General features: G+C 34.7%; 1 protein-coding gene across 5 annotated transcripts in view; it reads right to left on the bottom strand.

The window, feature by feature from the left end:
* Fancd2 (Fanconi anemia complementation group D2) overlaps nucleotides 1–25,027 on the bottom strand; it is an 883,021-nt gene that overhangs the window by 716,173 nt on the left and 141,821 nt on the right. For all 5 annotated transcript variants that reach the window (XM_090413132.1, XM_090413256.1, XM_090413216.1 and 2 more), the window contains one exon: nucleotides 14,672–14,753. In XM_090413132.1, the coding sequence (XP_090269258.1) occupies nucleotides 14,672–14,753 (82 nt within the window). The remainder of the gene's footprint in view (nucleotides 1–14,671; nucleotides 14,754–25,027) is intronic.

Below are 25,027 nucleotides of genomic sequence, written 5' to 3'. Positions count from 1 at the left end.
AGAACAATTGGTTTGTAATTGTTTGCTTGTGTCAGATCCTTCCTAGTTTTGGAATGACAACTGACTTATGCAAAGAATCTGATAACTCTCCCTCTGCATGTATTTTTGTACAGAAAGAGATGGAGATCCATGAAAGAAGTTTATCATCCCATAATGGATGTCATCAGGAACTACTGAACTGACATGAGGTAAAAAAGTTCTTTTTAGTTTGACGAACAGCTGATTTTAACTCTAGACCACTTTTAGAAAAGTTTAGATGCTGTTTCTCTTGTTGTTCTTTCAACATTAAAATTTGAAAAATGTTAAGATGTTTCTGAGATTAGCAAAATAAATTTTCTCCAAGTGTCTGCAATGACACTTCAGTAATAACACACTTGTTACGTTCCAAGGTAAAAAATGGCTGATTTAAGCTCAGCTGATTTAAAAGCTGTGAAATTTGATCTGGTAGGGTGTCATCATCATCATCATCAGTTGCATCAGTCTTGGGACTGGTAGCTCAGCAGCAATTTCCTCCATTCCGCTCTGTCATTGGCTTTCTTCTTAACCTCCTAGTAACTCCTCAAACCCGTGCTGTCTTTGACTTGGTCAAGAAAGCTTTTCCTTGGTCTGCCTCTTCTTCTTTCCCCCTCTATTTTGCCTTCAGTTATTCTTTTCACAAGTCCATCATGTCGACGTATATGTCCACACCACCTATCCCTTCTAATTTTGATCGATTTAATTAGAGTTCTTGTTTCGTTTATCTCTCTCAGGACTTGTTGGTTTGATTTTTTTTCTGTCCGTTTTATTTTGTTTATGCGGCACCAGCACCACATTTCAAAAGCCTCTAATCTTCTTACATCTTCTCTGCCTAGAATCCAGGTTTCACATCCATACAGTGCAATGCTCCATATCAATGTCTTTACTAATTTTTTTTTTCAATTATAGGTTGAGGTTTCCTGTTAAAATGCTTTTCATCTTAGAGAATTGGGCTTTTGCGTTGTTTATTCTTGATCTTATGTGTTCTGCCATCTTCTGTTATTAGGCTTCCTAAATATTTAAAGCTTTTCATTTGTTTTATTTGTTCCCTGCTGATGTCTATATGCTCTATATTGATAGGGATTTTGCCTGTAACAATGATTTTAGTCTTATCTGTGTTGATTTTCATTTTATATTTTTCAAGGTTTATTATTTAGTAATTCTAGCATTGTTTTTAACGTTCTTCTGTTTTCTGCTACAAGGGCTATGTTATCAGCAAATCTTATACACACAACTTGCTCACCATTTATCTTTATGCCACTATTTATTTTATCTTTAGTTTCCTGAATGGCCTTTTCAATATATAAATTAAATAAAAGTGGTGAAAGTATACATCCTTGTCTTACTCCACTCCTTATATTTATTATTTTCTCCTTATCATTGATTTTAATCTGTCCATTTTGATTTTTGTAAATTTGGTAAATTATTTTCCTATCCCTCAAATCTATGCTGATATTGGTTAGACAATTTAGGAGTATTTGCTGGTTTACTTTATCAAACACTTTCTCTAAATCAAGGAAGCAAATGCAAGTATTTTGACTAAGGTCTAATCTTCTCTCTATTATTGTTCTTAAACAGAGTATTGCCTCTCTTGTTCCTTTATTCTTTCTGAACCCAAATTGGTCTTCATCCAATAGACAATCTATTTTTGAATAAATTCTATTTTGAATAATTTTTAGCAGAATTTTGCTAACATTTGTTTGCATTATTCTTTTTTGGTATTATGGTTGATTTCAAACTCCTTTGATATTTCTCCTCTATCATAGATTTAGACTATTAATTGATAGAGTAAGGTTTTTGTTTCATCACCTAGATTTTGTAGCAGTTCTATAGGAATATTGTCTACACCTGGACTTTTTCCCTTACCCATTTCAGACAGTGCTTTATCAAATTCTTCTCGCATTATTAGGGTTCCTAGATTATCTTCATTTTGATTTTCTATGCTGATATCAATATCAAGTTCATCGCCATTATAGAGATTTTCAAGATAAATAATTCTTCCATTCCATTAATATATCCTCAGATTCTATTAGTAATTTTCCATTTTCATCTTTGATGGCATTGTTTTTGCTGTTCTTATTAAATTTGAAGGTCAGTTTGTTAATTTCTTTATAGGCTATCTCTATGTTTTCTTTTTTAAATAATTCATCTATGTTATTACACTATTCTTCCAGGTATTCTTTTTTGGCTTGTCTACATTTTCTTGTAATTTGATTTTTAAGATATTTGTATTTGGCCACATCTTCTTTAACAAGATTTTTATATTTTCTTCTTTCATCCATAAGGCCAAGTATTTCATTTGTTATCCAATGTTTCCTTTTTTCTTTTTCTGCATTTCTCAATAATTGATTTGATGAATTTGTAATTAACTCTTTAATCACATTCCATTGGTTATCAATATTATTCTGACTATTTATGTTTTCTGGAATGTTATGATCACTTGCTCCTTGGTATCCTCTCTTTACTTCTTTACTCTTTAATTTTTCAAGGTTCCATCTTATTGGTTTGTATCTTTGGATTTGTTTCTTATGTTTCAGTTCTGTTTTCATTAAGACAAGGTTATGGTCACTACTAATGTTGGCACCTGGATAGCTTTTGCAATTTTTTTATTTGGTTTCTGCATCTTTTCTTGACCAATATATAATCTATTTGAATCACCGGGTGCTTTCCAGGTGTATCTGGTGGTAGGGTGTATATGAAATATAATCCTTGCTCTGTCCTGATCTTCTTAGCTGCTTGGCATGCAAGATTCTACCAAAATGTTGGATAGCGTGGAAATTGAGATGATGTTTTTGGAATTGTATTGTCCAGGCAGCAACAACTACAATCTGTTACACGCATCACTAATAATGTGGCTTTCAAAGTATTCAGTCTATTATTACAAAGGGAGAGATGGATACTGTGTGAATGTTGAATAGTTGTTCTTGACATGATGTTGGGGCTCCCTTGATGAATCTAAGGACTCCTTGGAGTAGCCCATAATAATAAGAAGTAAGAGAATAATTACAATATAAGGTTATTACGGTTGATTTAATTTAAACCAAAACCTGGTAGTATATAAATCTTCTTCTTCTCTTCAAGGATTAGGACATTTGCCTGTTCTAGCTTCATTGGTCTTTCCATCTTGTTGCTGTTCCTCCTCCTCCCCCCCTCTTTGGTCTATATCTATCTACCTCTTTTAGTAGCTGATATCTTTCCATCCTAAATAGGATGTTCTTTCCATTTCTGTTATAAATATCAAGTTTCTCTAATGTCTTCATTTCTTATATGGTCCAATTTTGTGCACCCTTTAATTGTTCTTAAAAATCTTATCTCTGCAGCTTGTATTTTACTTTCATAGTATATAAATGGAACATATTAAAATAAGACTCAGACAGGAAAATGGTTACCATTTCCAGAGCAGAATTAAAGTGGATATATTAGAAAGGAGTGTGACTGTCCATCCTCACAAGGGCTTAAACATGTTTCTTGCAGAACAGAAACATAATGGTTTGTGTTTCTGTAGAAGAACTTTAACAGAATCAATATTTTCATAAAATCCATGACAGTTCCACTGTAAAAATGTACCTATTATTTTGGCTCTGAAGACATGTCCAATTTGAAGTTGAGGGCTTAACTTTGTCAGGTTTATGTTGTCAACTAATTTCTGGAAGTATAGACAGTGAACACCCATCTCTTTCTCTAGAAATATGTTCAATACATCATCTGATGTGACATGATCATTTAGTGAATTTATTTTACTTTCAGTGGATACGGAAATATTCATTTTTTCTGTGGGAGTATCTGGTGGCTTATCCTGCAGTTATACCCTTGCTATAATTTCAATAAGCACCCACTTGTCAAGTGGATGCTCACTGAAAGGGATCATTTTAAGAGTTGTTTCAGAAAAATTAGACAACAGGTCAGGTGATTTATGCACTCTACAGAGAAGAACAGCACTCAGAAGTTCAGCTATGCTGAAATTATCAGAGTGGAAGAACAGACATCTGTTTGTGTTCCTTTTGTTATTTTCTTAACTACTACCTTCTCGGAATAAGAGAATTTCAATATAGTGGCTAATTTATTTTCATCCTGATAAATTTTGTTCTGTTTTAACTTTTGTATATCTTTTTCATTCTTTCACCTCTGGCATGCAGGAAGCAGGCTGGATGTACTCCCCAACAATTGAGTTAACACATTTAGGTTTCTTTGCTGGGCAAGATTTATTATTATGCACTTCACCACCACATTAGGGTCAAGTGGTAGTCACGACAGACAGTTTTGGCATGCCCATATTTCTGACATTTAGAGCATCCTGGTGGATTAAGGATATAGAGCTTAACAGGAAAATTGATATATTCCTCTAGTGCCAATGCTGGAGGTCCAGATGTAGCAAAAGTAAGGATGATGTTTCTGGTGAGATCTGGTGACCACCCTACATATCAGTATTAAGTTCATATCTGTCACTCCGTGATCTTTAAGCTCTGAACATATCTCCCCTGATGTTCCAGATAATAACTGGTATTCCACCTATTGATGTTGCTGTGAGTATTTTTTTTTTTCTAAGCATCACGTACATGACGTTTTCACAAGAATATCATCAGAATGTAGTTTTAATTCTTTTGAGAGAAATCCTTCCCATCTTCTAAACCCTTTTCAAAAGTGATATTTTGTCAATTGGCTTCTTACATGTTGTATGACTGATGAGAAACACTAGTACATAAATATTTGTGTCAGATGTCTTTTGTTTTTTATTTCTGTTATCAAATGATGTATCAATGGTATTCATACTTGGTTAGGACCTAGTGAGGGCCACAGAAAACTTGAGGACGATTAGTGCTCAAGAGATTATTAGTACAGTGTTAGAGCTCCTTCTCACCCACCCATAAAGCAACAAACAGATGCTTGCTTCCCAGCAAATAATAAACATATTAAGAAGTGGAATGCCAAAGTTACCCCAGATGCTATACACTATAACAAGTCTTGCACTTGTTCCAGAGCTGGTATAGTATCTGGTATAGCATTTCTAATCCTCAGACCATGTGGTAGAAGAGTTATCGTAACTCTCCTGGCCCTTTCAGGTGTTAAAATATTAATTCAGATCAATTTCCTCTTCAGATATTGGCAAAATTTTTATTATGCTGCACCAGCCAATATCTAATAACAGAAGAGACTCTTGTTCAGGGAAATAATTCTAAATTCAAAAGGGATATACACAGTAATTAATCGTACACTGGCACTGTACAGATTCAGTTAGCAATCGTGAACTGAATCTCACTTAAACAATAATACCTAATTCCTTTGCGCTAAAAGGTTCTATTTCATAAGTGGTGGTTTGAATTCATAATCAGGCATAAACTCAGGTATAAGGTACAAAACATGTTTATTGGAAAAGCATAAAACATTTAGAGTTAAGAAAATTCAAATACTCAATAGAACAAAACTCAATCTAAGTTAAGGTTCATACTAAATCACAACAATGAATTTGAGTAAGCTGATCATCATCATCATAAAATTCCTGCCATGTACCCTCAAGGGGTGTACAGGATATGATAGTACTACATGAAAAATTTACATCATTACTAACTTCCTACCTACAATTTTCCTCCAAATCAGCCTGTTACTTGTCAAGATTTCAACATTACCAGATCATATATTTCTATCGTCTAAGGCACTTAGTACCGTATCAATCCACTTATCTCTTGGTCTTCCTCTGGGTCGTTTTCCTGCCAACCTGGCAGAGAACACTTGTTTTGCTAATCTTTCCTCGCCCATTTTAAGTGACCATACCACCTCAGATTAGCTGTGCTAACGCATTCTTGGATGCTGACAACGTCAAGTTCTTTCCGAATATCCTAGTTTTTAAAATGATATTGCCATTGATGCCATCTGTTCATGCCTATAATCTTCCTCAGGACTCTCATATCTGCAGTCATTGGTCTTTGGTCAAGTGTTTTACTTCTGACCCAGCTCTCAGATCCATAAGTTAAAACTGGTTTGAACACTGTCTTGTATACAGCTAATTTAGTATTCTGACTAATTTCTCTCTTATTCCATATGAATTTATTCAATTGACTTCCTACCATACCAGCTTTGTTGAATCTCGTCTATTTCCATATTTAATTTACCATCTTCACTAAAAATCGTGCATAAGTAGCTGAAATGTTTTACTTGTTTTACATGTTCTCCATTCACAACACATTTGACATTTTCAATGATTCTGCCTATTTTCAATTGTCTTTGTCTTTTTATTGCTGACCTTCATACCATATCTATTACAACAGTTATTCAATTTAGTCAGAGAATCTTGCAGACTTGTAGCGGAAGTTATTTAGAAGTATAACATCGTCCGCATAAAGCAAAGAGCTGACATTAACATCTCCAATTTTGATATCATGTTTAATACCACTTTCCTTCATAATGTGATCCATATAGATAATGAATAACAGAGGGGATAATGTACATCCTTGTCTCACAGCAGATTTAACATTAAACCATCTTCCTATACTTCCTTCAATTCTAACTGCTGACTTCCAACTCAAATAAAGACTAAGTATTGCTTGATATAATGCCCCATTGACGCCATATAACCGTAGCATATTGAATAGCTTCTCTCTTGGCACCTTGTCATATGCCTTTTTCAAATCGACAAAACTTAAATACAGATCTTTGTTATATTTCCATGATTTCTCCATTATTTGTTGTAAAGTGAAGATCTGAACCTGACAGGCTCTATTTGACCTGAATCCAGCTTGCTCTTCACCAAGCTTTTCTTCCACAATTCTTCTCAATCGTTTCTCAAGTATACTTGCATATAACGTACCAGGAACACTCAGAAGGGATATACCTCTGTAATTCTCACATTCAGTTTTATTTCCATTTTTATATACGGGTACTATGAGAACTCTACTCCAATCATCGGGAATTCGTCCCTCTGTCAAGGCATTCTGAACTATGCAGGGTAGCCACTGTATGACTTTTATACCACTATACTTCAGCATTACTGCTCGAATATCATCTACTTCATCTGCCTTTCCACATTTCAAGCCTTTGATGGCTTTTTTCTACTTCAAGTATGGATATGTATTCCTGACTGCATGCCTGGTCAGTGTTTTTTTATCATTGTGCTGTCATCACTGCTTGTTTCATTTAGCAAATTTTCAAAGTAATTACTCCATACCTCAAGGATATCTTTTTCTCCCATTTTCATGTCACGTTTATCATCTTTAACTCCTTTTATGACCTCTAACACTCTTTCCTCAATTCCTTAGCTCCTTCAACAACTTCCAGAATATTTTGCCACCTTCTTGATATTAATTTTCTGTGTTCTTGCCAAAGCCCTCCCATGACTTTTGTTTAGCTAGTTTTACACTGTTTAGCTTTCTTACGTTTGTCTCTGTATTCTCTAAGAGCACAAGCTGACTTATTTGCCAGTAACTTTAATATGCTTTCTTCTTTTCCTTCACTTCCTCTTTAACTTCCTGTGTCCACCATGGAGTTCTAATATTTCTATCCTTGCAGACAACTTCACCACATGCCTCTCTAGCTGAATCAATCATGGCATTCTTCAAGGCTTGCCACTGAATCTCCAAGGCTTGGTTCCTTTTCTCAAACTCTTTCATTTTTTCTTCGATAATCTTTGTGTACTTTAGTCTACAGTTCACATCTGAGAGCTGCTCAACTTTTATTCGCTTTAAAACTTTCTTACATGGTATTCTTTCAATATGAAATTCAATTTTATCCTGCTCAAGACTAAATAGTGATCGCTTCCAATTTCCAATCCTCTGTACACTCTGGTGTCCTGCACCAAGGAGAAAACATCACTATCAACAATAACCTAGTCAATACGACTTTTCTTATTCCTTGCCTCTTTTCTCCATGTGAATTTGTGCACATTTTTATGTTGGAACATGGTGTTTGCAATAACCAGTCCATGTCCTGAGCAGAAATCCAACAGGTATTTGCCATTATTATTAGCTTTGCTCTTTTCTCCAAATTTTCCAAAAACATTTTTGTATGTCTGACAATCACTTCCTACTCTGCTATTTAGATCCCCAACAAGGACCAACTTTTCCTTTTTCATTGTCAGTAGCTTTCTCTAGAGACTGAAAAAATTCCTCCACTTCTACCTTAGTAAAGCCTTCTGTGGGACCATAGGCACAAATAAATCTCACTGTCCAGTTCCCCATTCTGATATTTGCCCAAATCACTCTACTTGACACTGCCTGCCATTCAAGAAGATGAGCCTCGTATTTTGTGTTGAATGCTATGGCTACTCCTTCTTTTCCTTGATTGTCATTGCCTGAATATAACATTTTGTATTTATTGCTCAGAAAGATCTCACCAGTTTTTGTCTTTTTTGTTTCAGTCACCCCTATTATGTCGATCTTTGTATTTATCTAATTCCTCAGCTAGCTTCATTTCTTTGCCGTTCAGGCTTCTTATGTTTATAGTACCGATCTTTAATTCTGGTGATGTTGAGTTGGGGTGTGTTTTCAGATTCCTTCAATTACGAAAGGATAAGATTAAGTGTAAGCATAACACTACTATGATATAATTCCTTTTACAAGTTATTCACAAGAACACGCATTGAACACTTTCATTAATACTCTATCAATAACTATCTTAATTCTTAAATATAAAGAGCCAATAGGCTTCATTTCAGCGATATAAACATTATTAAACGTAAGGGGATATTAAATCCCACCTTGTTTTAAAACCGAAAAAGAAACTCAAAGATTGGTATCAGAGAGTTTCATGCCGAATATAATAAACTATAAAAGAATCTGCGATCACTAGTGTGAGCTAATGCAAGTAGTCCTAGTACGTAGTACAATCTCGGGCAACTCGCAGTAAAGGTGGTAAAGTTCTGACTGCTATTCTTGGTATTTTCCATAATGTAAAAACACATTTCCTAGGAAATGTATGCTGTTTTTACATTATGGTGGGAGATCACTACCCAGTCCGGTTTCAGCCATTTTTGAGGCTTCATCAGTGAGTAGCTAGACCAAACAGACACCAAAGGGTATTAAAACAATGTGGGATTTAATATCCCCTTAAGTTTAATAATCTTAATTCTAAATTTCATTAGTCAAGTCTAGCCATTCTCAATCAAAATACTGCCTATCAACAATTCTTCTTTGTTCCACGTGGTCTTAACTAATCCAATCAAATTCTCACTTAAAAGTTCTCTATTAGTGTCCTTTAGTTTACAGTATACACAAATTTCTTATTCTTCTAAGCGATTTTTAACAGAGAATGAAAATCTTTACATTACTGGATCCTTTCAGATTTCATGCTGCCATCTCATGTAGATCTGGATTACCTTACTGTATAATTATCAGCTGTCTTTGCGCCTAACGATGCACTACGCTTTTCTTTGAATCTTTTCCAGGCTCTGGCGTGCTGTCTACCGCTCCACAGGAAACTTTCTCCATTCACTCCGATGGGACATTCTGCTAAGGCTCGATTCTGCATAGGCCGTCATATCACGATCAGCTCCACTTGTAAATCTTCAAGCATTCTCAAGAAAAGTACCCACCGTCCGTCATCACTGTAGTCGACCCACCACTCTCTCATGAATCCCCCGACAATCCTCCTAAAACTGGAATCCAGGAACCGAAGAAGAAAAAGCCTCATAATATCGTGCATCATCTTTTATTCACCCTATCGGGCGCCCTCTATTCGATGTGTTTTTTATCCATGAACCGCATCGTTCATGCCCCTTGGGTGATCCTACACTCTCCCTAATCTGTTAGGTTAGCCTATTCCAGGTAGTCGCTCTGACATCACTTTCCGTGTAGGTACCGCCTTCATCGCTACGCTTGACTTGTACAGATTATACATGATTATTCCAGATTACTACTTATTATCTTTCTGGAAATTTCGTAATGTACTAGACAGCTTAATGGGATTTACAAATAACTTAACAATTCCCTTACATAATTCTCACTATTCTGACACAAAATTCTCTGCTTCTCATTTCAGTTACAGGAATAAATTTCAATATATGGCGCATATGGACTACAAATTATCACATAACATAAAGAAATTTTTCATAATTATTAGCTGATGTGCAGGTATCTCCTTAATTAGTAATATTTATCATGTTAAATCCTGAATAAAGAATTTACTTGTAAAGTTCTCCACTCAGGATCTAACACAGGCAAGAGCACTAGCCAATTATTCACCCATCCAAAACGAAGGACAAAGTAATGCAAGATTACCAAGAGTAACATCCCTTTCTGGATGTCTATGGAGTTGCACTGCATGACAAATATCATGGTAGGACACTGGATACCAGTGATGGTGAACAGGAAGACAGGATCGTAAAAAAAAATTCACGAGAAGTAGAGCAAAGAATATGAGAAGAAAAGCAAAGAAAAAGAGGAAAAATGAAAAGGGCTAGTACCACTCACTACCACTTGAGGACACCTGTTCATGGTGGAAAGTCCCCACCATAAACAGGTGTTCTCTGTGAAGGGGACTTTTCAGTGGGGAAATTAATTATACAAGTAAAATATCTGGCAACACAGACACAATCATTAATCAAGAAGGCAAATTAAATAGATAACTGATTAAGCCATGCTGATATATTGGAGAGCAAACTGAATAAATTTATATGGAATAAAAAATAAATTTCCAAAAACACTAAACTATAGAAGCAATATAGAAGATAATGTTCAAATCAATTTTAACTTATGGATCAGAAAAATAGGTCAGAAATAACAGATGAACAAAGACTGGAGATCACAGATATAGTTCTGAGTAAAATTAGGGCAGTCAACAGCCATCATTTGCAAAATCATATTAAAAAGAAAGATGTTAAAAAGGAACCTTGAATTGTTAGCATTTTGAGAATATGAAAAACAAAAAGATCCAGAGGAAAACAAAGATCCAGGTGGCTGGAAGCAGTTAGAAGTGCCACAGAAGACTGAAATATAAGCTCTGACAGATAATAGACTAAGCTGAAGGAAAATTTTCAACAGAAGGTAGTAACAAGGTAAACTTAAGAGTAATCATAATGGGATACTTTAATTATCCAAATATTGATTGGGTAGCAGCAAAATCTCTTCAGAAGAATGAAACTCAATTTATTGAGCTCCTGCAGGACAACTTCCTCAAGCAGCATGTGACAGAATCAACTCAAGGTCAAAGAGTGTTAGATTCGATTATAGTGTCAGAGGGTGTTTCAGTTAAAGACATAACTATTCTACCCCCAGTTGGTGACAGTGATCACGTAGCACTCATTTGGGAAGAGACCAAGTTTATGAATGTTCTATTCAGAAAAGGTTACATGCTGAACTACAGCATGTAACCTACAAAGCAGGAAATTATGATCAACTGAGGAGCATACCAGGTTCAGCAAAATGGTATAATTTCTGGATGGTAAAAATATCATGAGTGCATGGGAAGCATTTAAAAAATACTTAAATGATGCAATATCAAAATGCGTCTTGAGAGTTCAAAGAATAAATAGGGTAGGAGTCAAAGGGATGTGTAATCTTATTAAGAAAGAGAGGATTTGCAAGAAATAGATGATCTGTTAGGAATACTGTGTGCATAAGGATGATGTCCATTATGAAAATTATAAGCAGCAGGCTAAAATAGTCACAACTGTTGAACAGAAAGCTGAGTATGAAAAGAAACTAGCTCTGCAAGCTAAATACAACCCACAAGAATTTTATCAATATGCTGCAAGTAAAAGAAAAAGTGAATATGAAAGAATAACTCTTCTGAACGCAGAAGAGTTATTCTTTCATATTGAAAGAAGTTGTTCAACTAATGACTGTCCATTTTGCTAAAAGCTTTCAACCTGGTGTATGAAGAGAGGGTATTAGAGCTGTTGCGCAAACTGAATAAGAATGCAGCAATATGGACTGATGAGATATCAGCACGGGTGCTAAAAGAGTGTTCAGCTGAACTGGCTATTTGTTTAACCAGGCTGTATAATTGGAGTCTCAGAACAGGGAAGATTCCACACAAACGTATGGTAATTCCATTGCACAAGGGTGGTGTAAAGACCGATGTATCCAGCTATCGACCAATCAGTATCTCAGGAGGAGGAGGAGTAAAGATTTTGGAAAAACTGTTTGGACTCACATGCAGAAATGGGTTGATGGGATATCAGCATGGGTGATATCCCATCAACCCATTCCTTTGAGCAACGCTATATAATTTGAGTCTCACAACAGGGAAGATTCCATAGGAATGGAAAGAATGTATGATAATCCCATTACACAAAGATGGTGCAAAGACCGATGTACCCAACAACAACTGACAATCAGTATTTCAGGTCGTGAAGAATTTGGTAAAAGTGGTTAGGGTTTGCATTCAGAAATGGGTTGACAGTGAATCTCTACTTTGCAATGAGCAACATGGGTTTACTAAGGGAAGATCATGTTTTAGCAACTTGCTCACATTCTATAATAACGTTACCATGGAACTAGACAAGGAGAATGGATATAACATGATACTTTTGGATTTTGCTAAGGCTTTTGACAGAATACAGCATGGAAGACTGTCGCATAAATTGGAGAATATGGGTTAGGATTATAAAATATTAGCATGGTTAAGAGGATGGCTGACTGACAGATATCAAAAAAGTGACATACAGGGGATGCGAGTCTGTAAGATTTAAAGTAATAACTAATGGTGTACCACGAGGATCTGTCCTTGGTCCACTATTATTCAATTTGTACATGAATGACATTGGGAAGAATTTGACATACAGCTATTTGCATGATTTGAATAGTCATGCCCTTTGGTATGATAAGGAAGTCATTTTGCCTCTTTACAAGGCCTTGATAAGACCTCACTTAGAGTATTGTGCACAGGTATTGTCTACTGGTTTCCGTTATGATTCCGATACAGTGGATAGAGTGCAAAGGGGTTAAAAAATGATATCAGGATTGTGTAATACAGATTATGAAGACAGATTGAAAATTTGTAGGTTGCTGACACTAGCAAACAGGAGAAAGAGGGGTGATAAGATTGAGACTTACAAACTTCTGAAAAAGTTATACAGAATCTCAGTAGATGAAATTTTTCATTTTATGGGGGGTGGGGAAATGACAAAATGGATCCTCGGAAGCTGAGAATTAATTCTACTTAAGGGGATGACAGCTAGAATTTTGTCTCATAGGGTGGTGCATGATTGGAATGGATTGCCATTGGATGTGGTACATGCAAGCAGTGTGAAGGTCATGTTTTAGTAGGTCATGAATTCAAGAATAAGTATGACAGCTAGTGTGTGTGTGTGTGTGTGTGTGTGTGTGTGTGTGTGTGTGTGTGTGTGTATTATGTGGCCTCCCTTGATGAGTCTCTAACTCCCTGGAGGTCTTGCTTAATATCATTATTATTATTCTCTACACTCCTTGAAAGTAGATACCAGGGATTTTATGATGATAAAATTCCTTAATAAAAAAAAAATATTAAAAAAAAAAATTCAGTATTTACAAAGTGTTTTTATCAAGAATTTATATCCAGTGTTTTTTTTTTTTTTTTTCATAACTGTTTGCTACAGCGAAAGTTGGCTGTATTTACAAGACAGTTTTTGAATTATTTTCACACACACAAAAAAAAAGTCCATTTTTTCCCAACAATAGAAGAGCTTCTGTTGCAAATTAAAGTTTGCCATCGTTGTTAAATTCACTTTTGAAAGATGTGCTATTAGTTATTAGGCAATGAAAAAAAAATACAGTTAAATAGTAGAGGTCAGATGGCAAGTGTTGCAAAGACTGTGCAACACTTGCTGTCTGAGTTTAAGATAAGGAGTACACTGATATGTAGGGAAACGGAGGTGAATATGCCACAGTCAGACCACACTTGGATTACTGTTTAGATTTTGGTGACATATCATTGGAGTAGGGATGTAGAAACACTGGAGAAGGTCAATAGATGAATGACTAAAGCAATATCAGAACTCTAGAATGTTGGCCATGAAGAGGTATTAAAAGAATACATATTACAGAGTTTGTCCGTGCGGTTAGCCTAGTGGCTTTGCGCTTTGCAACCATATGCCTGGGGAAGGAGTGTCCTAGGTTCGATTCCCGTTGGAGACGTGAGGAGCTGAAGGATCTTCCTCAGCCATAGCCAAGTTAGCCAGTCTTGGGCGCGGGCAGTAGGGTTTTTTCCGCCAGTTTATCTGGTGTTTTTCATCCTGCAAGCAGGCAAACCGGCCCCTTGAACACACAGGGATACAGCCAAGAATACCGTGAGGCATAGGAGTGACCATTCTATCCTCGTATTTCGGTTACAAAATCCAAGCATGCTTGGAAGGTTGTGGGCCTTAAAGGCCTGTTAAAGCCATTGGGACGGATATTGCAGAGTTTAGTGGATCAGAGGAAAAGGAGAAACTTGATAGAGCCATTTAAGTTAATGATGGAATTCTATTAGATTAAAAGGAAATCATGATCTGATTTCTTAGGAGCAGATTTTTTACATGGAGAACTGTGATGAACAGAACACATTACCAGAATATATTGTTAATATATTAACATATAGGGAGTATTAAGGATTTTAAGGTTCAGTAAGATAAATATGTTGTTGGCTGAGTGAATCTCCGACAATGAGTAAGCTGACTCCATGGAGGGAGTGATGATGATGATCATAATAATAATAATAGTAGTAATAATGTATGATACCAGAAAAAAAAAAGTAGTCATAAAGATCTTACCTTTCCATTAACCAAGTAGTCCAGCCAGCGAAACTGAGAAAGAATAAGACGTGGCATATTTACATTCTGTTGATCAAATATCCTAAGAAAATAATCAAAGAAATAAATTGAAATTTATCTCGAAAATAGATCTACATGTACTAAAGAAACAGCCAGGAAAGAGAGAGAAACTAAAAATGTTAGAAGATACATTTATCTATGACGTTAACTGTCAATTAGTAGAAGACAATGATCCACTATTTAGGATTTCAATCTTTGAGCAAGGAACGTAACATACTTCAAAAAATAATAAAGCCAATTACAAATCCATAAAAGATGCAAAGTACTTTGTCAGATAAGACCTTGCATGTTCATATGTGCACTAAAGTACACATATGAACATGCAATTCTGTGTGTACAATTCAGCTTTGGACTGATTACATTTTATACAGCCTATAAACTGAAAATTTCTACAGCAGTCCAGTAAACTTATGTGCTTAAATATTATCACTCATTGATATTTAGTGAAAAAAAAAAACATGTCTAAAGATAATTATTAAGTAACTAAATTTATTTAGCTAATTCTATTATTATGCCAATATTTCACCTTGGTCACCAAGGTATCTTCATGGGCACAAAGAAATATACTAACACAAGCACACCGTAAGAAGGAAAACACAAACTGATTGCAAAAGGCAAAATATTAGCTTAATTTAATTAGCTAAATAAATTTAGTTAGTGTTTTAATGTGAAATATAGTGGAGTCGACAGAGACCAGAGTACAAGTAGGTTATGATTGGATTCATAATTCCCTTTCAAAACAGTTAAAACATTATAAATTATGGAATGAAAGAATAATAGAAATAGAAGCTTATTCTTTAATTCTTCTAGAATAAAAATATTCTATTTTTATTCTAGAAGAAGGAAGAGAACAGGATAATATTGAATTTTATAATCAGTTACAAAATATACATAATAAAATAAATAAAACTGATTATGTAATATTAGCAGGAGACTTAATTTTAAGAATTGGAAACAAGAAAATTAATAATAATATAAGAATATACGGAGAACATGCTCTAAATAGGAATGGTAAAAAATTGATTGAGTTTGTAGTTTATAATAACCTTAAAATAATGAATTCTATCTATTAACATAAAGACATACATAAATATACTTGGGCAGCAAGAGGATGGAAATCAATATTAGATTATTTTATCTAAAATGAAAAGACAAAGTTCTCTTTAGATGTTAGAGCTCACAGAGGACATGAAATAAGTAGTGTCCACTTCCTCGTTAAAACAAAATTAAGATTATCACCTAAATAGCTACAAATAAAAACAACAGAAAGAAAATTTAAAACATTTCGTTATAAAACTAGATTGTTAAATGACACAAATATATAATCACTATATGAACAAAGAATTAACCAATATTTAGATAAAATAAAACAAAATGAAGAATAGAAATGGCTTAATATAAAAATTATACTAAATACAGCAGCAAATGAAAACTTAGGAAAGACCAAAAAATTCAATAGAAGGACAAAACTGAAGATATGGGATGATACAATCAAAGAAATAATCAAAATGAAAAAAGATGCCTATCATAAATGGTTAAGGAGTAAAAGATTACAAGATGAAATAGAATATAAAAGAATAAGAGCCATAGCTAAAAGAAAGTCAGAAAAAGAATTCTCTTTTAGTGAAGACTAAAAGAGAAGTCTTTTCTTTTTTCTAAAAAGAGAAGACTTCTCTTCTCTTTTTATAAAAAGAGTAAACAAGAGCTTAAGACATACAGAATCATGGAACAAATTTGTTTCTAATTTAGAACATGATTTATATAAAATAAGACCCAACACATATAAGATTTTGAAACACTTAGTACAGATACTAAAGAAAACATAAAAATTAACACCGAATTGAAATTAGAAGAATTTCTAAATTTCTATACAGAATTGTGGACAGATAGATATTTTAACAAAGATAACTGACAAACATTTAATGAAAATGAAATAACTAAAGAAGAATTAGAAACCAATTTCACATGGATTCTTATGACAGATAAAGACTACTTACCTTCCCATTGAATACAATCCCACCAACTCACAAATTAGAAAACTCCATAGGCTCCTTAAGAAGATCACTTCTTGGCCTGTGAAAGTTACTAACAAATTAAAACCCTTTAACTCTAGAAACCCCCCCCCCTCCCCCCGTATTTATGGACTCCCAAAAATACATAAATAAAATGTGCCATTATGTCCCATAGTGGATGGCATTGATTCCACCACGTACAAATTAGCCAAAGCACTCACACACACTATACTGGCAACACACACCATCACACATAAAAAACTCAACCCACTTCAAAGCCAGTGTAGAAAACCTTACACTCCAACATACAGACATTATGATCAGTTTTGACGTCTCCTCCTTATTCACAAATGTCCCACTCAAGGAAACCTTAGAGCTCATCCAGGCCAAATTTCCCTCTGATATCGCAGTCCTATTTCAGTTCACAATGAACTCAGGCTATTTTTTTGGGCAGGGAGAATTCTACAAACAGATAGAGGGGACAGCCATGGGTTCACCACCCTACCCACCCTTGGACAACTTCTTTATGGAGACTTTTGAAGAAAAAGCTTTAAACTCAGCCCAATAAAAAACCACTGTTTGGTTACGCTATGTTGATGATGTGTTCGCTATTTGGCCACATGGCTTTGATACACTCCTTTCCTTCTTAATGCACTTAAACAACCAACACCCCAGAATCAAGTTCACCCTGGAAAAAGAGGAAAACAACAGCCTCCCTTTCCTAGACACACTAGACACCTGCCAGCCTGATTTTCTCAGTTTATAGAAAACCCACCCAGACAGGTAGGTACATTCACCAACAATCCCACCCACCCCTCACAACAATATGGAGTTATTAAGACACTGTACAACAGGGCTAAACTAATCTGTTCAAATGACAATGCCCTAACCACTAAACTAAATCACATCCTTAACACTTTCTCAGCCAATGGCTACAACACCCAAAAAAATCCAAAAAAATACTAAAACCAGTAAACCACAGTTCCCCCCCCCCCTTCACAAGAAAAATTACTCTAAATCCATCACTATTCCCTACATCTAGGGCACCTTGGAAAAAATTACCAAATTCCTGAATAAACATGATCTGACCTCTTGTTACAGACCATATAGAAAATTGGCATCCTTATCCACTCCACTAAAGACCAACCACTTTCCCCAAGACCTACCTGGTGTATACCAGGTCCCTTGCAGCTGTAAGCTGCCCTACTTTGGCCAAACAGGCAGGACAGCTAATATCAGAATTGTGGAACACAAGGACTATATCCGATTTCACCATTACAGCCACTCTGGGCTTGCAGACAATGCTCTGGATACACGCTACAGAATACGGTGGAAGAAAGCCACACTAATACACCTCAGCAAGTATAAATTTGAAAGGCTATTCATGGAATCAGCATCAGCCCTAAGAAACATGTCAAACCTCAACAAATTTGGATGCACAAGACTGCCCCAAATTTGGGAGACGTACATCTTGAGAACTCAGGTCAATGGCCAAGAATACCTAATATAGCCCGCTAGGGACACCATCAGGACTTTAGGAAAAACAGTAGTTTCCTCGCTTCTACCTCATTTGCCATTTTTAGTGCCTGAGTGCACGTGTCATAATCTTATGTTCCCATGAAGATGGCAATGTAACGTTGCCGAAATATAGGAAGTATATATTAAAGTTTATTTTAATTTATATTCCAGTATATGTTGTGAATTCCTTAAGTTATTTAGTAATCTTATGACAGATGTACCAACTTAGAAAAAAAAATCTTGTCGATAGTGTTGCCATGTATGGTTGAGGGCAAGAACCACCTGGAGAAGATAGTTAGATTCAAAATTATATAAATATGCAGGAAGAAGGTTCAAAGACACAATCCTATTAATTTTAAATAAAATCTATTCAACTAGTAACCCGCCAATAGAATGGAAAAAAGAATTGTGATCCCTATCTTTAAAAAAGGTAGTAGAGATGACCCTAAAAACTATAGAGGTATAAGTATACTAAATTCCTGTTATAAAATATATAGCAGAATTTTAAATAACAAACTAATAAAATATTCTGAAAACTTTATTTTAGAAGTACAGAATGGATTTAGAAAAGGACGATCATGTATAGACCCAGCCTTTTGCCTAAAATTAATAATAGAGAAAAGAAAATAATACAATTTAGAAACACATTACATTTATTGATTTTGAAAAAACATTTGACAAAGTAAAAAAGAAGCATTTTATTTAACATATTAAAAGAAAGACAAATGCCAAATAATATTCTAAAAGCTATCATAAGTATATAGGAAAATAATCAAATACAAATAAAATTAAAGCATGAGCTATCATATACAAAAGAGATAAACCAAGGAGTCAGACAGGAATGTTCCCTTTCAGAAATTTTTTAATATTTATCTAATTGAAATAATAATAAAATGGAATTCTCCTATTGTGAACTTAAACACACTCCTTTTTTCTGATGACCAAATAATAATTACAAATTCTGAAGATAACTTATAGAACGATACTTTAAATTTAAATGAAATGGCCAAAGATTATGGAACGATAATGGAATGGCAGTCTGGTGGCCTAGTGGCTTTGCGTTTCGCAACCATATGCCTGGAGAAGGAGTGTTCCAGGTTCGATTCCCTTTGTAGACGTGAGGAATTTGAGGATCTTCCTCAGGCATAGCCAAGTTAGCCGGTCTTGGGCGCGGTCAGTAGGGTTTTTTCCGTTAGTTTATCTGGCGTTTTTCATCCTGCAAACAGGCAAACCGGCCCCGTGAACATACGCCTCTACAGTCAAAAATATATCCCCCCCCAGCGGCAGACCAAGCGATGGGTCGGTTGGGAGTAGTACTAATAAGAAGTCGCATCTAAAAAGTAACACATGGACCCTGCAAAGGAAGCCGGAATAATGCGTAGAAGAAGAAGTCTGGTTGGCCGAGTAGTTAGCATATCCGTTCTCCAGCCAAAAGGCCGAGGTTCGAATCCCGCCGGGGGCATGGAGGTTTGTCTATGAAAATACTAGTGGTGGTGGTCGGCGGTAGATGGCATTGGTGTAGATCAGGGGTGTCAAACTGGTGGCCCGCAAGCTGCGTGCAGGCTCCCAATGCCTCAAGGAAAGATTTTTAAAAAAAGGATGATTGCTTTTTATAATAAAACAGAAATACCGTATTTACTCAATTCATTCTATCTATCTCTATTGGCCTACCATTGCTGCCTATTTCACATTCTACATTCACTTCTCAGACATTCGTGAAGGGTGTTCATTATGTATCTAAAATCTTGTAAATTACTTGCAATTTTTTACTTGGAATAATGGGAAAGAAGATGACCCTATTTGGATAATGACTTTGACAATTCACACAAGGAAACCGCTTTGGAGGCCAGAAGTAGCTATAACGAAGAGGAGATTCTTGGCAAGTTATCCCCATTTTCAGTTTTTTATGTGAAAACTTTAGTTTCTAAAAATCCCCGCATATATCTCACACCATGATTTTTTAGCTCATAAATTTTTATTACTGCAATTATATTATAGCAGGTCGTTGCATCCATTTTGTAACTATAAATGGCATATGAAAACGAAGAAATTGATACCGTATTTACTCAAATATAACTCGCACTTTTTTCCCCAAAATTAATCGTAATTTCAATGTTAGATCCAATCCTAATCAATCGTAAACACTATAGTTATGATATGGATGCAACAATCTGCTCTAATATAATTGCAATAATGAAAATTTGTTGCAATTTCAATGTTAGATTCGATCCTAATCAGTCGTCAACTATATTTATACTTTCATTGTTAATTTACAGCACGCTGCTGGTAGTGTACTGAAAAAGTTGAATTCTAAAGGCTATCAGCTGTTCATGTGACGCGCAGCCTACGCACTCATGGGAATTCAGCTATGAGTTTATAATTGCCTGCTACAGTCAATCAGTGATCTTTGAAGTCAGTGCGCCGAACACGATTCAAAGACAATCTAGTAGTGAGAGAACCCCTTTTATTATTATTTTTTATTTGTGATAGCATCATGCACTGGTCTACAGTTTTGTGCGATTTTATTCAAACATTTTTATAAAAATTGTTAATAATATTAATACTATCTTTATTCACCGAGGCAAGGTCGCTTTCCAAGCCAACAAGAAAAAGAAAAATTGCTGATGAGAGGAGAAAATTTCAAAAAAAAAAATGGGAATTAAATTACTTCTGCACTGAAACAAGGGACAAAATTATGTGCATTGTTTATAATGAAACAATTAGAGTTGCCAAAGAATATAATATAAAAAGGCACTAAGATAAAATTCACAAAGAACGATATTCACGCTTTGAGGGTGCGAGTTATATTTGAGGGTAAACTGAGAGAAGAAAAATTAATGAGTATGAAGAATTCGCTTCAAAGTCAACAACAAGTATTTTTAAAAATTCTAAAAGATAATGAATCAGCAGTGAGAGCCAGTTATGAAATCAGCTATTTATTGGCGAAACATTCCAAACCTTTTAGTGACGGTTCCTTGGTTAAGGAACGTATGATAAAAGCAGCCAAAAACATGTCCCAAAAATGTGCAAGTATTTTGCGATATTTCTTTGTCCAAAAATACTGTGATCGAAAGAATAACCGAAATGGCAGATAATCTGCGTGACCAGTTACAAGAAATATCTGCAAAAGTACAGTGCTTTTCAATTGCACCTGACAAAAGTTTCGATATTCACGACGCGGCTAAAGTTGCTTTGTTTCTTCGGGCTTGCGACGACAATATGTATATTACTGAAGAGTTCTTGGAAATGATTCCCATTCATGGAACCACTACAGGGGAAGACATTTTTGATGCCGTGTGGAGCATTTTTGAAAAATATCAACTTCCTCTGAACAGGCTCGTAGCAGTAACAATCGATAGTGCTCCAGCAACGATAGGAAAAAATAAAGGTTTTGTGTCAACACCTGCAGCAAAGTTAAAGGAAATGTATCCAGACATTCCAAAACTGCAATCTTCCTACTGCATCATTCATCAGCAGGTCCTGTGCTCCAAAATGTTGGAAATGAGCAGCATACTTAAGCCTGTGACAAATACCATGAACTTCATCCAATCCAGAGGCCTCAATCACCACCAGTTTGCACGATTTCTAAAAGACTTGGAGAGTGAATTTGAAGGGCTACCTTATTACACAGAGATTCGTTGGTTATCTTGTCATACGGTTCTAAAAGAGATTTTTTTTTACTTTTAGAGGAGATCAAATTGTTCCTAGAAATGAAAAATCTTCCTGTACTTCCTTCAATTCTAACTGCTGACTTACAACTCAAATAAAGACCAAGTATTGCTTGATATAATGCCCCATTGTCACCATATAACTGTAGCGTATTGAATAGCTTCTCTCTTGGCACCTTATCATATCCCTTTTCCAAATCGACAAAACTTAAATACAGATCTTTGTTATATTCCCATGCTTTCTTGACTATTTGTCGTAAAGTGAAGATCTGATCCTGACAGCCTCTATTTGGCCTGAATCCAGCTTGTTCTTCACCAAGCTTTTCTTCCACAATTCTTCTCAACCGTTTCTCAAGTATACTTGCATAGATCTTGCCAGGAACACTCGGTAGAGAAATACCTCTGTAATTCTCACATTCAGTTTTATTTCCCTTTTTATATATGGGTACTATGAGAGCTCTACTCCAATCATCAGGAATTCGTCCCTCTGTCCAGACTTTCTGAACTATGCAGTGCAGCCACTGGAAGACTCTTATACCACCATACTTCAGCATTTCTGGTCGAATATCATCTACTCCTACTGCCTTTCCACATTTCAAGCCTTTGATGGCTTTTTCTACTTCAAATATGGATATGGATTCCTAAAGCATGCTTGGTCAGTGTTTTTTTATCATTGTGCTGTCATCACTGCTTGTTTCATTTAGCAGTTTTTCAAAGTAATTACTCCATACTTCAAGGATATCTTTTTCTCCGGTTTTCATGTCACCTTTATCATCTCTAACTCCTTTTACAGTACTCTTTCCTCCATTCTTAAGTTTCTTCAACAACCTCCAGAATATTTTACCACCTTCTTGATATTTATTTTCTATATTGCCAAAAAAAATAAAAAATAAAAATAAAAGTATTTTATTTCAACACAAACACAAAAAATTTCAAACTAACAGGACGCTCTGTAAATTTTTGTGATAGTTATTAATGAGAGTTTATACTTTTTTTTTTTTTTTTTTTTAGAATGCATAAATATATAAATATTTGAGTTAAGGGATATTACATCCCATATTGAAGCCTTTGGCTCTTCATATAATTAATAAATATTTGATTTATTTAAATAAAATTAATTTCAAACGGCTATTTTTTCTGGTGAAGTTAATTAAATTAAGGGGATAAAAAAATTTTCATCCACTTAATTTAAAATTTAATTTCGTTTTAATTAGGATTAAATGCTATCTATTGTAAATATTAATATAATAAAAATATTCTTTATATTATTTGTTTTTGAGTTGTCATAATCATTATAATATGATTTTATGACTTGTAATGCTTAGAATAAATTAAATTTTTGTTATTAATTTTCCAATTTATTTATACTCATTTTTTCACTTCCCTTCGATTCTAATTAGTGCAGGTTTTTTTAGTCAAAAATTTTTTGCGGCCCACCTGAGATACAGTTTTATAGCAAATGGCTTGCAGTCTAATTTGAGTTTGACACTCCTGGTGTTGATGATGAAGGTAGTTGCGGTTGGTGGAGTGGTGGAGACGGAGAGTTGTAGAGTAGGTACCCTCCTTCGATGAGTCTTTGGACTCCCTGGAGGTGTTATGTAATAATATCAACAGAAAAATAAAAAAACGATAGCATTTAAAGGACAAGATCCAATAAGAACTAAAACAGTAATAGATAACAAGATTTAAGAACAGGTGAATTCATTTTTAACTACCTAGGATGTATAATTACATATGAAAATGAAGATATAAACTTAAAAATTATGAAATATTTAAAAATAACAGGTGTTATTTACTCTATATTTAAACCTAACTTAGTTCAAAAACAAAGTACATTATAAGTATAGACTACATTAGCCCTACCAGTCTTATTGTATGGAAGTGAAATCTGAGCAAAAAAAAAAAAAAATTAACAACAGCTGAAATGAAGTTTATGAGAAAAACTGCAAAGTACACTCTATTTGATCACAAAAAAATGAAATTATGCAAGAATTAAACCAGGAATCAGTAATAGTAAAAATGAAAAAATATAAACATAAATGAGTGGGACACGTTGAAAGAATGAAAACAGAAAGATTACCAAAACAAGCCTTAAATTACAAACCATTAGGAAAATGAAAACTAGGACGTCCTCTTAAGAGATTAACGATAACTTCTAAGGCCAGAATAGACCACTATAGGCCTAAATCTTTGACGGGCATTATGATGAAATTTAGTTAATTTATTACTATCAGTAGACATAAGTATGTTTACTCAATAATCAACATGCATTTGCCTGCAGTAACAATTCAAAATTATATTCTGACTTATTAAAATATAAATAGTTAAGTTCCATTTTTATTTTTGAACCTAGAATGGAAAATAGAATTGTGATCCCTATCTTTAAAAAAGGTAGCAGAGATGACCCTAAAAACTATAGAGGTTTTTAGGGTAAATATGTGGGAATCTTCTTTTTAACAATATTTTTCCATGATCAATGATATGTTTTATCAGCTGTTTCCACTTCACAACAGAGGCATAATTTCTGACATCCTGATATGTACAATCCAGGGATAATGAATAGGATATAATAATGATAGTACAACATGAAAGTTACTCTACTAACTTCCTATCAACAATTTTCTTAAAAATTAGTCTGTTACTTGAAAAGACTGCAAATATTGACAGGTCTTACATTTTGCTCTCCAAAGACACATCTAAATCATTTCATCTACTCTTTCTCCAGGTCCTTTTTTTCTTGCAATACCAGCATTAAAAACCTATTTTGTTAACATTGGTAGGTGACCATACCACCTGAGATTAGCTCTGCTTACACATTTCTGAATGCTAACAATGCAATTTTTCTCTAAAAAATTATTTTTATTTTTTATATGATGGTGGCACTGATGCAATCTGCTCATTTCTCTAATTTTTCTCAAAATTGTAATATCTGATCTCCAGATTTTGATCGACTGTTTTATTTCTAACCTAGTTCTCAAATATATATGTTAAAATTGATTTGAACATTATCTTGTACAGTGCTACTTCAGAGTTTTAACTAATTATTATTCCACTAGGGGGCTCCACCACCTGATGCCTATGGCACTCAACCCCCCGTG

This window comes from Typopeltis vanoorti, chromosome 1 (assembly GCF_054136105.1).
Source record: "Typopeltis vanoorti isolate ZY-2024b chromosome 1, IOZ_Tvanoo_1.0, whole genome shotgun sequence".
Classification (NCBI taxonomy): Eukaryota; Metazoa; Arthropoda; class Arachnida; order Uropygi; family Thelyphonidae; genus Typopeltis; species Typopeltis vanoorti.
This window is presented reverse-complemented; position numbering and strand designations above follow the sequence as displayed.